Here is an 18,422-nt window from a genome sequence, read left to right as displayed (position 1 = left end):
TTTACCAATTGGACTAACTGGTGGGCTATAGATGGACAGACAAAAAACTGGCTATAGTGCCCTTCCACATTTATGCCTTGGAAAACAAAGTAAACTAGAAGGCTGCCATTTTGTGCAGCGAAGGGGAATGTGTCGGCGATATGCACAAGTAGGCTTGGTACTGATCACTCCTGTGAAGTTTCATCGAAATCTGTCCAGCAGTTTGACCTGTGAAAGCCGGACAAGATTTTTCTATTTCTAGCTCTGGTGGCCATTTTGTTCAGCAAAGTGGAATGTGCCAGTGATATGCCCAACTAGGGTTGGTACTGATCACTCCTGTGAAGTTTCCTCGAAATCCAGCCAGCAGTTTGACCTGTGAAAGCCGGAAAAGATTTTTCTAGTTTTAGCTCTGGTGGCCATTTTGTGCAGCGAAGCGGAACGTGCCGGCGATATGCATAACAAGGCTTGGTACTGATCACTCCTGTGATGTTTCGTCGAAATCCAGCCAGCAGTTTGACCTGTGAAAGCCGGACAAGATTTTTCTATTTTTAGCTCTGGTGGCCATTTTGTTCAGCAAAGTGGAATGTGCCAGCGACATGCCCAACTAGGGTTGATACTGATCACTCCTGTGAAGTTTCGTCGAAATCCAGCCAGCAGTTTGACCTGTGAAAGCTGGAAAAGATTTTTCTAGTTTTAGCTCTGGTGGCCATTTTGTGCAGCGAAGCGGAACGTGCCGGCGATATGCATAACAAGGCTTGGTACTGATCACTCCTGTGATGTTTCGTCGAAATCCAGCCAGCAGTTTGACCTGTGAAAGCCGGACAAGATTTTTCTATTTTTAGCTCTGGTGGCCATTTTGTTCAGCAAAGCGGAATGTGCCAGCGACATGCCCAACTAGGGTTGGTATTGATCACTCCCGTGAAGTTTTGTCGAAATCCAGCCAGCAGTTTGACCTGTGAAAGCCGGAAAATATTTTTCTAGTTTTAGCTCTGGTGGCCATTTTGTGCAGCGAAGCGGAACATGCCGGCGATATGCATAACAAGGCTTGGTACTGATCACTCCTGAGATGTTTCGTCGAAATCCAGCCAGCAGTTTGACCTGTGAAAGCCGGACAAGATTTTTCTATTTTTAGCTCCGGCGGTCATTTTGTGCAATGAAGCCAAATGTGTCTGCGATATGCACAACAAGGCTTGGTACTGATCACTCCTGTGTAATTTTGTTGAAATCCAGCCAGCAGTTTGACCTGTGAAAGCCGGACAAGATTTTTCTATTTTTAGCTCAGGCGGCCATTTTGTGCAACAAAGCAAAACATGCCGGCAAAATGCACAACTAGGCTTGGTACTGATCACTCCTGTGAAGTTTCGTCAAAAACCAGCCAGCAGTTTGACCTGTGGAAGCCGGACAAGCTTAATGCGGACTGATGGACAGATGGCGATGGCAAAAACAATATGTCTCCCCCATGTATGGGGGAAACATAATAAAACAAAACACTATAACTTATCCAGCAAAAAGGTGAATTATAGTATTCTATAACCTTTTCTATGACCCTGTAGCACTTGAGAATATAGATGTTTGCATATATATCCTCCATCTGTAACCAGCTTCCAACGGCCATTGTCGTGTTTGTCCACATCCAGTCCATCAAGGTACGCAACTCCAGCAGGAATGGTATTGCCAGAAAGCTTGAGATTTTAAAGTAAAAAAGATTTCAAAATATAAGCAAAATAATACTTCAGAACATGTACTGAATTAACAGACATCTGAAATTTTTTAACTTTCAAATATCATTTTCTAGGATAATATAAAACTAATCAAGATTTTTTTTTACAAAATTGTTTTTTGCTTCAAATGTTTGACAGCAAGATAGAAAAGATTATCTGTTCAATTGATGAAATACATACTTACCACCTGATATTACTTAAAATGATTATCACTAAATCAAATCCATCTCTTTTAGCAAAACTGAAGCAGACGAAATAGCTCGTCTATTATCTTGAAATTTTAAAACACTGTTATGTTACAGTTTGACTTGAGACTAACCCTTTAAAGAGGAAGAGGTTGACATAGTTGTATTTCTTGGTGAGGAAGTTGCCCAATATTCTAGTGGGGTAGGCAGACCTGATCTGGTATGCTGACAGGGCAAAGTACACACACTTGATGAAGTACCACAGCTGTGCTGGCTTGTTGCTGAAGAATGGCCTGAAATAAACATCAACATGTTACTATCTTCACAAGTTCAAAAGAAAATGCTGCAAGAACTATCTGATATCTAACAGTTCGTCATCTCTAAAACTTTTGTCAGGTTAGGCTAGAAGACAGATATCAAAATTTGTAAGCACTATAAAAACTGATTTACATATAAATTTAGGTGTATAACTGTACTCGCATATTAAAATTATTTTTTTCTTTCTTTTGCTTTGTACACAGGAGAGATAACTCATCAGGTAAAACTAAGATAAGGTTCAGGTACAAAGGGAAAAAAAACGCAAAGTTACTTTAAACAAGTGCTATTTTTTCCACTATGTCAAATTTCAAACCTTCAAGGTTGGGTAGGTGGGGGGGTGGGGGGGGGGGGGGGGGGGCAAAAATATATATGAACTAAAATCTACAAAAATTTCATTCAAAATACAAAACTGTCATTGTCATTGTCAGTTTACAGATTGTAACATAACTTGCACTTTCTGGAAGTCTTTGAATACAAAACTAGAACTGTGTCCATAGGACATGGATACTCACACATACTGCACCAAAGTTTTCATCAAGAAAGGGCCATAATTCTAAAAAAAAATAACCACAGAAAAAAGCCCATTACTTAGTCATTTTCACATGAAGATCCTTCATCTATGAAAGTTTAAAGCAAATATGGCTAAAAATGCGGGAGGAGTTGGACACACAAGATTTTTCTCTATATTCTATATAGCAAAACTATCAAAGGGCCATTACTGCGGAAAAACTAGTCATAAAAAAATTCCTTCCTTTATGGTCATCTGCACATCAAGGTTGTTCATCTACCTGTATGAAAGTTTGAAGCAAATCAGGCTGATAGTGTAGGAGGAGTTGGAGACACAAGATTTTGGGATGTACAAACAGCAGCAACGCTATATACAGCCCACATAAATGTGTGCGGGCATAACAAATACCGGTAGCCAAAGATGGACGAATCTAGTGGTCAGTATAAATAACGGCAATACTGCAAACAAAAGCAATGAGCTACAAATCAAGGTTAACATCTATTTTGATGTTACTTTCCCAATGAAATTTTGCATTTTTTTTTTCAAAAATAGAAGGTAAAAATTACATATTTTCCAAGGCAATCACAAAAACAGCATCTTATATATAAAGTATTTATATGGGGAGAAAAAAGTTAACAAATCTATGACTACAGACAACACCGTTCCCAAACACAGCCTACTTCAAACATGGTACAAATGTATAACTATGGTGAACTATGGTTATAAAAAGTTATATTTTCTATAAAATTACCAGACAGTCAAATATATCTTCCTGAGCATGTAAGTACATCATTTGTTACAAACAGACATCTACAACTGAGAACTGTGTTAACCTTTAGCCTGCTAGTGATTCTGCCTGCGACCAGTGCAGACCAAGATCAGCCTGCACGTCCTTGCAGGCTGATCATGGTCTGCACTGTTTGCTATTCAGCCAGTAAATTTTCTGTGAACACCCCTTCTAATAACAAGTGGTAGTGGTCAAATTGAAATTTAGCTAGCTAAAGGTTAATCTCTGAAATATTAACAACAGTTACTTTTAGAAAGCCTAAGCAATTCTTCAATAATAACATTTATATAAAACTACTTCTTTTTAGTAACAGGAAAGTTCAATTTCAAGCTATTTTACTTTGCAAATATTAACTGTTAACAAATTTTTGTCTTTAATTTTTGACTCCTTCTTATGGAACAGATGTGTGCATTCTTCCATCAAGCAACAAGAAGTTTAGGAACACTAAAAAGATACAGGAGCTTCACTCAAGAGATATGTCAAATTAATTAATTGAAAATGAGAAAGTGCTTCCACCTGTTAATAATTATTCTAACACGATCGGCAGCAGTTGCTATATAAACATATAGCGAAATCGTCTTTATCACATGTTTGATGTCGCGGGAGTGTAATAAAGCCATTAAATAAAAATGATAATACACTAGTGTAATAAAGCTTTGACGTCGACGTCATTTACAGTATAGAAGACGTTGGTCAAACTGACTTGTTTATATAGTAAAAGGAAGTAGATTTGTTGATGTTTCGACAGGAAAGGATAACGTGATAAAAAGGAATATTACATTTGTGACTTTCAAGATTGAACTTATTAAATTCGTTGAATAAAATTGATAAAATGCTCGGCAGAGCCTCGCATTTTATCATTTTATTCAACTCATTTAATAAATTCAATATGAAAAGGCACTCATGTAATATCCTCTATAAACATGATTCTACGATAAAATACAGCTCTTCCATTCTGCCCTACGATCATTGTAACATGACTGTGAGATTCTACTCTGCTTCCGTTATATACAGTATAATACCGATTAAATATTCGACTTTTTAGTGCTAGTAGTAACAATAAGAGGACCATGATGGTCCTGAATTGCTCACCTGTCCCCACATGACCCAGTTTTAAACAGAGTATGATTTTTTCTATTATTTGACATTGTGATCTAGTTTTTGAGCTCATGTGACCCAGTGTTGAATCTGACCTAGATATCATCAAGATAAAAATTCTAACCAATTTTCATGAAGATCCACTGAAAAATATGGCCTCTAGAGAGGTCACAAGATTTTTTATTATTTGACCTACTGACTTAGTTATTGACAGCATGTGACCCAGTTTCGAAACTGACCTAGATATCATCAAGGTGAACATTCTGACCAATTTTCATGAAGATCCATTCAAAAGTATGGCCTCTAGAGAGGTCACAAGGTTTTTCTATTTTTAGACCTACTGACCTAGTTTTTGACTGCAGTTGACCCAGTTTCAAACCTGACCTAGACATCATCAAGATGAACATTCAGACCAATTTTCATATAGATCCCATGAAAAATATGGCCTCTAAAGAGGTCACAAGGCTTTTTTGTTATTTGACCTACTGACCTAGTTATTAAAAACACGTGACCAAGTTTCGAACAAGACCTAGATATCATCAAGGTGAACATTCTGACTTATTTTCATGAAGATCCATTGAAAAGTATGGCCTCTAGAGAGGTCACAAGGTTTTTCTATTTTTAGACCTACTGACCTAGTTTTTGACCGCAGTTGAACCAGTTTCGAACTTGACCTAGATATCATCAAGATAAAAATTCTGACCAATTTTCATACAGATTCCATAAAAAATATGGCCTCTAGAGAGGTCACAAGGTTTTATTGTTATTTGACCTACTGACTTAGTTATTGATGGCATGTGACCCAGTTTCGAACATGACCTAGATATCATCAAGGTGAACATTCTGACCAATTTTCATGAAGATCCATTCACAAGTATGGCCTCTAGAGAGGTCACAAGGTTTTTCTATTTTTAGACCTACTGACCTAGGTTTTGACCGCAGTTGACCCAGTTTCGAACTTGACTTAGATATCATCAAGATGAACATTCAGACCAACTTTCATACAGATCCCATGAAAAATATGGCCTCTAGAGAGGTCACAAGGCTTTTTTATTATTTGACCTACTGACCTAGTTTTTGATGGCACGTGACCCAGTTTCAAACTTGACCTAGATATCATCAAGGTGAACATTCTGAATAACTTTCATGAAGATCCATTGAAAAGTATGGCCTCTAGAGAGGTCACAAGGTTTTTCTATTTTTAGACCTACTGACCTAGTTTTTGATCACAGTTGATCCAGTTTCGAACTTGACCTAGATATCATCAAGATAAACATTCTGACCAACATTCATAAAGATCCCATGAAAAATGTGACCTCTAGAGTGGTCACAAGCAAAAGTTTACGCACGCATGGACGCACGGACGCACGTACGCACGGACGGACAACGGACGCTGCGTAATCACAAAAGCTCACATTGTCACTTTGTGACATGTGAGCTAAAAAGTACATCAAATTTTCTGAAACAAAACAATTTCTAACTGTCAGATGAATTTATTTGTTTTTATTTTTACCGTAAGAAAATGTTTCAGCCAGATAAGTTTCAACTTCAACAACAGTGCATCTATGTCTGGTCGTGTGTGTAGTTTACAATTTCTGCATTGTAGGCACCACAAATGTCAACTATATTCTACTTTGACAGTAAATAAATCATAATTCATGTTCCAACTCAAGTGTTTACCTGTTTATATGCCGCCGCAATGTTCTGGCGTGTATGTTTCAGTGCTATCATGTAGGTGACGTGTACTGCATATATAACCTTATTTACCTCTGATTTCTATATCCGACCTTAGATGCTATTGAAAATTAAAATTTTCACGGCAATAACTACTTAATACTTTAATTAAAATTTACTGAATGTCGGAAAATTCCGTTTGATGCAACGCTTTCCATTCGTGGGGAGGTTTTTATAATAGCATCTGGCCAGCCGAATGACATATCGCGCTAAAATGTAGTGCTGTAAAATGCAAAGAATTTGCGTGGTTAGAATCGAAATAATAAATATGTTCCAATAATTTTATCAGTTAATAATATATGGGCAGTCGTTCGGATGCGAATATTAAATCACTCGTGCTATGCACCCGTGATTTAATTATTACGCATCCGAACTCCTGCCCATATTTTATTAACTGATAAAATATAGGCACATATTTATTATTTCTTAAATAAGAAAGAGAGTTGTCATCAGCCAACAACAGTAAAAGCAGGGTCACCTGTTTGTCTTTCAGTGGTAGTAGTGAGTGCTTCATTTCAGACATTTGAGACAAACTATATTCAACGACATCAATTTTATGGTCAAAAATGTATTTTTCTCACTGTAAACATTTGGGAAAATCACAATTTAGAAATGTCTGTATTGAAACACACTATATAGGATATTGTATCACAATTCATTCATAGTCAAAATTGAATTTTGAAAAGAATTTGGTCTCAAAAACAGCTGAAACTTACAATGGAAAACACTCAACCAAAAATGTTTTTTGATTAAAAATTTCCAAACTAATCAAGATATTTTGAAAACTAAAAAAAATTCTAAAACCATCCTCAGAGTTCTTTAGAATGATGAACAATATCAATGGTATTGTTATATATTTAAAATAAATCAGTGAAAACCCACGTTACAGAAGGTGGATCAAACAGTATTTGCTCTACTCAGGCAATTGTGCAGGCTATCACTATTCAAGACATTTCAGGACATCTAAATCTTTTCAGACTTCAGATAAACTCTATATTTTAATAGATTATAAAAATTTCGAAAGGAAAATCATCTGTGCTGTACCTGTATCATAGTGCTGTATCACTAGAACATGTAAAATCTACAAACAGACCGGCAAAAATTAAGTTCTTACTTATTTGTAGAGTAGGGTAGTATGAAAAACATCCAGATATGTAGCAGGACAACCAGCAGTATCTGGAAGATGAACTTTCCGAGAACATTTTTCCTCAAGTATAGGGCTCTGTCAATAATGATGAGGATGAATTGTGCCAGCAACATTATCAGGAACGGTACAGGTATCTGAAAATTTATAATTCATTTAGACATAAAATTAATTGTAGTTTTTAACCCTCATCTGACTAAATATTATGTTTTACATAAAGATTCAGTTATGTAAGAAGAGTCAATATTTAAACAACTCTGGTGGCCAATCACCATATTTATGTTTGCTCAGTAAGCGCTCTGGTATTTTATACAAGAGAAACACTGTAATTTCAAATACTTTGGTACTGAACAAGAGCTGTTTGTAAAACACATAATGCCTGCAAAGATGTCCCACTTCCAGTTCCCAAGATCACTATGACTTGCCCTTTGACCTCCAACATAATAAAGGTCCTTTACTGACCACAGGCCACCATCCTATGAATTCTGATGAGTGCTGTAGACCTAAGTATTTTACAGTTATAGATAGGAATAGGATATTCCACAACATCACAGTGACCTCGACCTCTGAGCAACTCATCTCAAAATCAATCAGTATCACCTTACCTGCCTACCCAGTTTGATGTTCCTGCATGTAAGTGTTCTTCAGTTATCGATTAGAATCTCGGGGGATAACCAATGGCATGATTACTATATGCTGCCACTTTGGAGGTTATAAAAACTGAATTCCTTACTTTATACATGTATAGCACTAAACTTGAAATAAAACTGAAATGTAGGCAGAACTAATTTTCAAGAAGTTAAGAGTCTAAACTGATGTCATACAAATCTGGTGGGTTAAAATAAGGTTTATAACTAAATATGTCATAAATCTGTTATTTTTTCAACAGCTTATACACTATATCAGTGAGTACATCATTAAACCTTCATTTAATACTATAAACATTTTACCCGGTCTTCAGATATATAGGATGTGACATCACCACCTCCAGCTGTTTGCTGAAAAATACAAAATTACAGCAAATATCTCAAATAAAATTCTTGAAATTTTAGCAGGCTTACATATTTTTCATGTTATAAATAATTTTTACCCAAATTCCATTCCGTAAAACTAGATCTGAATATCACAAAAAGAGACCTGCATATAAATGGCAAGACCTTACAAAATCATGCTGCAGCTTGAGTAAGTTTTGAACTGGAAGAAATGAGAAATATGTAAAACAATTGCCTAATAACAGTCTATTCAAATATTTCCGCATTCTAAAAGGCCCCAGCTACATGTTTCTATGTATGATGGTTCATATTCAGATCAGTGAAGAAGGTACATATAGAGGCAACTGCATTTTCTCAATAAATGAACTTGTAAGTACTGTTATCATTAGCATAATTACTTACAGAAGGTCCAAAGGCTTGGTATCCGAACACAATTATAAGGAAGTTAATAAAGTCACAGGCAAACATCGGAGCATAAACATCCGTGGTGGCACTGTAGTCAGGGCAAGTCAGCTGCTTGTAGAAACTGGTGAAAGGTCCGAACACTGCTCCTAGCAGTGACGTCTTCTTGCTCTTAGATTCTTCAACCTCCTGCGATTCCCCCTCTTTGATAGATGTCTGACTGGTCTCTGGAAGGATCTTTTCTGTTGCTCCATCATCATCTCCAGCTGTTTCCTGTAGTCAAGTCAGATGTCATTTGATATAAAAGCAAAGGAGGAGTTTCAAAACTAGAGCTGCTTTTGAGAAAAACGCATGTCTCCCACAACTGCCTAATCATCTAAATAGTAAGTCAGTCTTTATATACTGTTTACTCACTAGAAATATACCACTGAAGAGTAAAAAGGCTTTTGGGTAATTCAAGGGCCATAATTCTGAAGTGCCTAGGGCGATTTGGCTAGTTATCAAACTTGGCCGAGAACTTATGGTCAAAGACATTTTGTTAAAGTTTGGTGAAGATCAGATGAGAAATGTTTGACTTAGAGCGCAGACAAGAGTAAAAAGGCCGGTTTTCATTAATTCAAGGGCCATAATTCCAAAGTGCCTGGGCCAATTTGGCTAGTTATCGATCTTGGCCAAGGACTTATGGTCAAACACATTTTGTTCATGAGTGGTGAAGATCAGATGAGAAATGTTCGACTTAGGAGTGCAGACAAGATTTGTGACAGACACACAGACAGGAGTAAATCATTAGTCTCCCACACCACTGTGTGCTGGGAGACATAATTATTTGTTTCATACGTGTTTAACACAAATTTTCAACAGTTACCCAATTTTGTAGGCACAAAATTTTGTGGTTTTGGCCAAACAGCTTTTCATGGAAATACGACTTTGTGGATTTCATCTTTTTAACATTGAATGAATGAAAGATCGGCACAAATATGGCTGGTATGTGGATTTTTTCCAAAATAAACAAGTGATGAAAAACAGCTGCATTTGTCTAGGAACACTTTTCTGGTGGATGCTTACAAAAAACAGTGTCAGATAATTTATTATCTATCCTACTATTCTTTAAATATATAAATTGTCACACACTGAAGTGGTGATCTACATGTTTTTCCCAATTAAATGTCTAATTGTTTCCATGCCATGCCTTAAGTGAGCTACAAAAAAGCTACATGCACAGAACTAATACTTACTTCAATGGAAGATTTGGATGAAGCCTTTGATGGTTTAGATTCCTCTTCTTCATCTCTCCATAACCCGTATCTCTGTAAACATTCATACGTAATTAATTAACCAATGAAATACATCCAAAATACTCGGCAACACACATTTAAGAAATATTATTTGTGCAGTAATATTGAGAAAAAGTCAAGCTTTTTCAGGAAAAAGCATCACATTTGGTAGAAAATGAGGATATGGTGTCTTAAATTCAGAAAAGAATTTTGAAAAATTATCAAAATGGCCGAAATGATTCAAAATGGATGCCATCTTGCAACACTTTATTTTGAAAGTCCCTTGATGAATAGAACTGATTTTCACTGTTTCACTTAATTGATAACACAGTCCAGAATTCTTCACTGATTTCATGTTAAAATGTACTTCTGCTGACATAACTAAGCTTTAAACTAACTTCCTGCTATTAAACAAGAGGACCATGATGATCCTACACCGCTCACTAGAGTTCCATAGCTTGCTTAAGCAGTTTTGGCAGAGGGTAAAAAAACAAGAGCACAGCAATGTGGAGCAATATACGCCCAAAGGTATGACCATTGACCCCTAAGTGTGACCCTGACCTTGAAGCGACCCATCCAAAACATGCGCTCTGCATGTCGTCTCGATGTTGTGAACATTTGCGCTAAAATCCTTCAGGCAGTTCAAGAGTTACAGAGCAGACACGAAACATAATCATATGACCTTTGGCCCCTAAGTCTGACCTTGACGCAAGCCATCCAGAACATGTGCTCTGCACGTTGTCTCGTTGTGGTAAACATTTGTGTCAAGTTTCTTTGAAATCCTTCAAAGGGTTCAAGTATAACCTTTGACCCCTATGTGTGACCTTGACTTTGAAGCAAGCCATCCGAAACATGCGTTCTGCATGTCGTCTTAATGTGGTGAACATTTGTGCCAAGTTTCTTTAAAATCCTTCAAGCAGTTCAAGAGTTACAGACCATACACGAAACAAAGTCATATGACCTTTGATCCCTGTGACCTTGACCTTAAAGTGAGCCATCTAGAACATGTGTTCGTCTGATGTGGTGAACATTTGTGTAAAGTTTCTTTGAAATCCTTCAAGGGGTTCAATAGTTACAGAGCGGACACGAAATTGCTAACAGATGGACAGACACTGGCATCATAACATAATACGTTCCTTCGGGCGTATAATAAAATGATATCTGTAAAATTATTTTAAAATTGGACTAATGTTTCAAAACAAGAAGACCTTTAAAGTTTTCACTATATACATATTGGAAAAACTAACTGTGTCCCCTCATGGCCATGTTTTTGACAAACTGGAAGACCACCAAATGAACATTCCAGTGAAGTCTGATTGGAATTGGCGTAATGGTTGAGTAGGAAATGTTCTGTATGGAAATTATGGACAATGAAGAACGATGGACATGCATCAATCCTAAAGGCTCACAATAAGTAATTTATATGCATACAAACTTAAAACTGTCACAAGATCTTGACACAATAATAAATTTGTGCCATATTCTGCCTTAATTTCACAAAAGTTCTAAAGTGAAATACATACTTTAAGAATATTTGTAAAAAAACACACCCATATTTTCAGAATACCTTTAGAATAGTTCTGTGGATAAATAATGCCAGCAACAAGATGAGATCCATCACAGCAAAGTTGTCTTTCTGTTGTACACCAATAATATTAGGGGGCCAGAATGGGTCTGCTGGAGGGACCTTCGTATTCCATGGGAAAAATCCAAATTGGAACAGGTACTTCACCACTATCACAGCCTGGAAATATATCATAATCAGGATAGATAGTAAGTCAAAACTCTTTTCCTATGTAAAATGTGAAATTACATTTTTTATTACACCACATGATGACAGAAACTTAAACTCTTAACCGAATATATAATTTTGTTGTTTTACTTGTATTCTCAAGCAAGCATATAGACAAAATGATAACAATGCTGACTTTGGCAACTTTTACAAGTACAGTCTAACTTTATTCCCTCAAAAAAAGTTTGCTGAACTCCCTCCCTTGCTCTATGCAATCACCTACTACAGTTTTAACTGAAATTGCCCAAACATGGAGGAATGAAATTTTCAAAATATCCATCCAGGCAAGTATATTACAACACAGACCACACCATTTTGCTACGACAAACGAAAGGTGCGAGCGGAATTTTAATGTTGTTGTTTGCAGCTGTTAAAACTCAGCTTTAACATCTTGTGAGATTTGAAATTAAAGGAGGTTTTTAACTATTTTACTATAATTATGATATATTCACTAACCACAGAACTTGATTTATCTAAGATTGAAAAGAAAGCAATCAGTAAATTTTCTAAAATTATAACATATTTTACTGCTCTTGCATCAACTTTTGTTTTCATTGGTTTTAGAGTATTGCCACAATTTAGGCCTTTTCTACCTTTTGATGTTAAGGAAGGCCTGAGGTGCCACTTTTAGCATGGATGGGCACCTGATTCTTGCATCACAGCGACTGAAGATTTTACATTTTTCAGTAATAAATGGTATAAATTTTTCAGGTTGTCTGATAATATCATTACATACAAAATCAGAAATTGATAACAGGCTTTTGCTTTAATTATGTTTCTTAATAAGTATTCAAATAATATCTGTTTCTTTATCAACCAGATTCTTAAGTTTGAATGTTTTTTGGTAAAGTGGTTCTCAACTTATTGAGATGAAACTGTTCGCTCTACCGACAGATGGATCGAATGAAAAGCTGAGGAGACTGACATGTGCAAAGCATACCTCACTTCTTTAAAGGGTGTCATACTTCCCAGTTGCTGAGACACCTATAAATTAGTAAGAAGGCTTGTGGGCAGACAATATCGGAAACGTACCTCTGTATAGGTTATCACCGTGATCCAGAACATCTTTGTCGGTCTTGGAACTGACAGCATGCCCCACAGGAATACAAACATCGGTAGTGGCAGTGACAACAGACTGGCAGACATAATGTGGTTCAAGATCATCAGGAAGTAACATACAACTTCAGATCTGTAAATACAAATATAGTTTTTCACCACCTCAAACACTTTGATGTAAAATTAATAATTTGGAGCTTAATTATTACATATTTCATGTCAAAGTCATGTATGTAAAAGCTGACTTTGTTGACTTTCCTTTATATATCCTGATTTTGCTCAGGGCCCATGCTGTCATTTGCCACTTGAGCCAATTGGCGAATTTGTGATAAAAGTGGCTCCGAAAAATCGCAAGTGGCCAAAATGGAAATTTCTACATATCTGTTTGTTCTGAATCATGACCTTTCTAGAATTTTGACTGGTTCAGATAATTTGTCTTCAAATTTGTGTTTCGAAAAATCGATACCGATGTGCAGTCTGCGTTTTATGCAAGTGTGTGAAGTAACACGTGTAATAAACATCTTGACACATGGGTTGCAGTTTGCAATTAATTATCGGATAAATTCACGGGTAACTAGTTTGTTTTAATTACTACTGATTAAACATTTTAATATCCTTTAATAAACGAATTGGCGAAACAAAAAACTGTTTGATGATTTTTCAAACATTGTTAAAATTGGCAATCGCCGTCGCAATATCAGAGATATTAATTACACATGAGTCAAGTGTTTGTTTATTTCAGTTTTTTTCTCTTTAGTCTTTAGTCTGACCAAAAGAAAAGTGCGTGAAAAATATGATTTCCGTGTCCTGGACTATAAAACTGTCATGGAACTAGTCCAAATCGCCACTTGTCAAACTTTTGCAATGGCTTCTTTTAGATCTAAACTTCCGGCAAACTCCACTTCAAAACAAGAGGGTCATTATGACCCTGGATCGCTCACCTGAGTAATATGAGCTACATGTTTCAAATGTCAAACTGATGCTAAAATATTAAGAAAGTAGGTCAGTAGGTTACATTCATGGTCACTGAAAGTCAGTTTTAAGATTGGTGTGCTCAACTGTACATGTCAGAAAAATTTCAAGGCCATATCTTAAAAAACAAGAAAGTAGGTCAGTAGGTCAAGGTCACAGTCAAGTGATCCCTAATCGCTTGAGATCATCAGGTAATTATAATTAAACAGTCTAGGAAATATGATCTGATAATTTTTCAAGTATTTTTTCCTATATAACTCATATATCAAGTGATCCCCAGGGCAGGGCCTCTTTTCACCCCAGGGGCATAATTTGAACAATCTTGTTAGAGATCTACTAGGCAATGATACATACCAAATATCAAAGGCCTAGGCCTTGAACTTTCAGACAAGAAGATCTTTAAAAAATTTTCCTATGTAAGTCTATGTTAAATTTGGTACCCCCAGGGCAGGGCCTCTTTTCACCCCAGGGACATAATTTGAACAAGTTTGGTAGAAAAACACTAGGAAAGGCAACATACCAAATATCAAAAGTCTAGGCCTTGCAGTTTCAGGCAAGAAGATTTTTAAAGTTTTTTTCCTATGTAAGTCTATGTAAAACTTGAGCCCCCGCCCCCCACAGGGCAGGGCTTCTTTTCACCCCAGGGGCATAATTTGAACAATTTTGGTAGAGGACCACAAGGCAATGCAAATTACCAAATATCAAAAGCAAAGGCCTTGCGTTTCAGACAAGAAGATTTTTAAAGTTTTTTCCTATATAAGTCTATGTAAAACTTGACACCCCCGGGGCAGGGCCTCTATTCACCCAAGGGACATAATTTGAACAACTTTGGTAGAGGACCACAAGGCAATGTTAAATACAAAATATCAAAGGCCTAGGTCTTGTGATTTTAGACAAGAAGATTTTTAAAGTTTTTTCCTATATAAGTCTATGTAAAACTTGTGACCCTGGGGTGGGGCCTCTTTTCAACCCAGGGGCACAATTTGAATAATCTTGATAGAGGACCATAAGATGATGTCACATGCCAAATATCAAGGCTCTACGCCTTGAGGTTTTGGACAAGAAATTTTTTAAAGTTTTTTCTTTCAGTTGCCATGGCAACCAGAGTTCTGCATGGAATTCAATTGTTTTAATAATTTTGAAAGGGGACCACCCAAGGATCATTCCTATTAAGTTTGGTGAAATTCTGTCCAATGGTTTTCTAGGAAAAGATTTTTTTAAGAAAATGTTAACGGACAGACGACGGACATTGAGCGGTCACAAAAGCTCACCATGAGCCTTTGGCTCAGGTGAGCTAAAAAGCTAAAATTGCTAAAGAATCAGCAGTTAGATATTTCAATGATTCTTGGAAAGTAAAAAATCCTTGGCTTCGATTTGACAGTGAAGCAGGATTGATGTTCTACGATCCTTGTATAAGAATTCAAAATTCAAACACATTCACAGCAGGAACTGCTATTCTCAAAAAAGATGCTGTTAATAAACATGCAAAATCTAAAGGAAATGATCTTCCATTATTTATGTATTTATAAGTTGAGAGTGAATTTGAAATGTAATCTAATTAACCAACACAAGACTACTTTTTAAAATACACTACACGCTTAAAAGGTACACATATTGTCATTTAAAAAAGACCCAAACTATAGGTAAAATATCACCATTTAATAATGGAAACTACAAAAAATTTCGCCTCCCCGCGTCCGACGATGTAGAAGTGGCTCAAACTTTTTTCAGCCCAGTGTGGGCCCTGTTTGCTGTGTCATTTTGTATCATTTTCATGCTTGTGTTTTGACAACCTGCTTTGCTTAACTAATTAGTATAAGCTTTTCTTTGCTTGTTTTATTTGCTACACACTAAAACTGACCCAGTCTGTTCATGACATTGATGTGAGGCTAAACACTCATCTTATATTCTTACACTATAATTATTATTTTATATACATAGGGAAAAAGTGACCAAATCCTCTGGCAGCCATTTTTTTTTCTGACGAATCAGAATAATGTGAACAATCTTTGTAGAAGGTCACATGAGGACAATTTGAGTGAAATGATTTTAAAACTGGGCCAGCAGTTTTACACAAGAAGATTTTAAAAGTTTCCACTACATACATGTAGGGCAAAGTGACCACACCCCCTGGCGGCCATGTTTTTTGACGAATTGGAATAATTTGAACTAGAGCTATCACTAAAGGTGATGAATGTACCCCCCACACGCACTGACACAGTACATTGCAAGTTAACACACACAAGATTGCATAATAATGTGGACTGTATGTATATAGACTGTATGTATACAGTATAGTAACAAAAAACAAAGTCCCATAACTCTGCAGAATATTTATCTAAAAGAACGTAACATGCACCATGCACAACTAGGGTTGGTACTGGTCACTTGTGTGAAGTTTCATTAAATTGTGTACAAGGGTTTGGACGATTAGGTGCACACAAGATTGCATATGCAGACTGTATGTGCATAGTATGTTAACAAGAAACAAAGTCCCATAACTCTGCAGAATATTTATCTAAAAGAACGTAACATGCATTATGCACAACTAGGGTTGGTACTGATCACTTGTGTGAAGTTTCATTAAATTGTGTCAAGGGGATGAGAAGAGATGGTGCACACAAGATTGTGTCTATGTATATAGTATAGTAACAAAAAAACAAAGTCCCGTAACTCTGCAATTTTTTTTCTGAAAGAACCTAACATGCCCCATGCACAACTACTGTTGGTAATGATCACTTGTGTGGAGTTTCATTAAATTGTGTCAAGGGGATGAGGAGAGATGGTGCGCATAAGATTGTGTCTATGGACGGACAGACGGACAGACAACCTGAAACCAGTATACACCCCCTTACAACTTTGTTGAGTGGGGGTACAATAATCTTGGTAGGTTACATAAGGACCATATGACTGTGTGAAATTATCTTAAAATCTGACCAGCAGTTTAGGCGATATTTGAAGATTATTTTCAATTTTCTCTGCAGTTTTTTTTTCGCCGGTAAGTTATGTTTTATCTTTCAGAAAAAAGGATGTAAAATACAGTTTAGTATAGTTACTGTGTCAGGTATTTTCATTTTTTAAAATAATGAAGGCAGAACCTGGATTGCAGAACTAGGAACCTAGGCACTGCAAACTAAAATCACCATGTTACTTCACAATATCATAGACTGGACAAAAAAAAGTATGGAGAGATAGCCACAGAATTCCTCACAGGAGTAAGTATTGCTAACCTTGCTATAATTGCGTAGTATGTTGCAACAATGAGTCTGTATAAACATGGCTGATTCTTCTCAAACTCTTCCTCACTTTCATCAAACTTGTCCAGGTCAACTGACGATAAACTGTAATATACAATAAATCTACCAGTAAGAGGGCAAAACTGCAAAATAAATTATCAAGCACAGTAGATTTGACAAGATAGGTGTAACGATTAACAACATTTCATAAATATAACTATGGTGCCTGGTTACTTCTCTCTTTCATTTGCAAATCAAATCTAGATCTCTCATTTATTTTTTCTAATTGGATTCTATACATACAATCAATACCAGAAGAAAATGCCTACATTTAACAAAGGTTTCAAGTGATACCGGTATTTGTGATTTACTGTCAAAGAGGGCATTTGCCTGGCAATACCTGTCAGATGCCAGGGACTAAAATTCCACTCATTCGCTTAAACAGACCAGTAAAAACAGCACAAGGACAAGCGGAATTATTTTCCTGTAGAATTCAAACAAATGTACCAATTAATCAGACCATCCTGGCAGAAATAATCACATAACGCTGCCGTAATAACACAGTTTGTTGGCCATTTATTGCGGATTTCACATGTAACACTCATCCAAAATGAAACAGGAAGCGGGTGCCAATGTGTTGCTATGACCGATATGACAAAAAACAGATGATGCATTGGTTTCATAACGGTTATCTGCAGTATTCAATACACCGTCGTCTGTAAAAAATGTCAAACATCCGAAAACTGCAGTACTGAGTAGGATGAAAATTTAAGTCACTCATCCTGCATGTTAAGTTGTCTCAGAAAAATTTTGTCCCCTGGACACTCTTATCAATACTGATGCTAGAGCAGCTGAGATAGTGCAACTATCAGACTCAACTTCAGTGAATTTTCTAACACAATGGAGAAGCATTTTACCTGAGTTCACTTTTCTGAGGAACAATTGTATCTGGCACAGTAGGTTCTGTAGTGACAACCACTATCTCTTCATCTGTAGTGTCCCTGCAAAACATGCACTATGTTTTTATAATTGTGACATATTAAACTGCATACAGTGATTTGGCATTGCATGAAACACAAAACAGGTTTCAACTAGAGCTATCACTGAAGGTGATGAATGTACCCCCCATAGGCACTGACACAGTACATTGCAATTTGAGGCACAAAAGATTGCATAATTATGTGGACTGTATGTATATAGTATAGTAACAAAAAACAAAGTCCC

General features: G+C 36.5%; 1 protein-coding gene across 14 annotated transcripts in view; it reads right to left on the bottom strand.

The window, feature by feature from the left end:
• LOC123549771 (piezo-type mechanosensitive ion channel component 2-like) overlaps window positions 1-18,422 on the bottom strand; it is a 158,797-nt gene that overhangs the window by 26,813 nt on the left and 113,562 nt on the right. For all 14 annotated transcript variants that reach the window (XM_053544995.1, XM_053544989.1, XM_053544994.1 and 11 more), the window contains 10 exons: window positions 18,116-18,199; window positions 17,193-17,303; window positions 12,967-13,123; window positions 11,710-11,886; window positions 10,104-10,175; window positions 8,869-9,141; window positions 8,425-8,472; window positions 7,445-7,611; window positions 2,020-2,178; window positions 1,514-1,661 (listed from right to left, as the gene is read on the bottom strand). In XM_053544995.1, the coding sequence (XP_053400970.1) occupies window positions 1,514-1,661; window positions 2,020-2,178; window positions 7,445-7,611; window positions 8,425-8,472; window positions 8,869-9,141; window positions 10,104-10,175; window positions 11,710-11,886; window positions 12,967-13,123; window positions 17,193-17,303; window positions 18,116-18,199 (1,396 nt within the window). The remainder of the gene's footprint in view (window positions 1-1,513; window positions 1,662-2,019; window positions 2,179-7,444; window positions 7,612-8,424; window positions 8,473-8,868; window positions 9,142-10,103; window positions 10,176-11,709; window positions 11,887-12,966; window positions 13,124-17,192; window positions 17,304-18,115; window positions 18,200-18,422) is intronic.

The sequence above is a fragment of the Mercenaria mercenaria genome, chromosome 6 (genome assembly GCF_021730395.1).
Source record: "Mercenaria mercenaria strain notata chromosome 6, MADL_Memer_1, whole genome shotgun sequence".
Lineage (NCBI taxonomy): Eukaryota > Metazoa > Mollusca > Bivalvia > Venerida > Veneridae > Mercenaria > Mercenaria mercenaria.
Note: the sequence above shows the minus strand (reverse complement) of the source record. Positions and strands in the feature narration are given on the sequence as shown.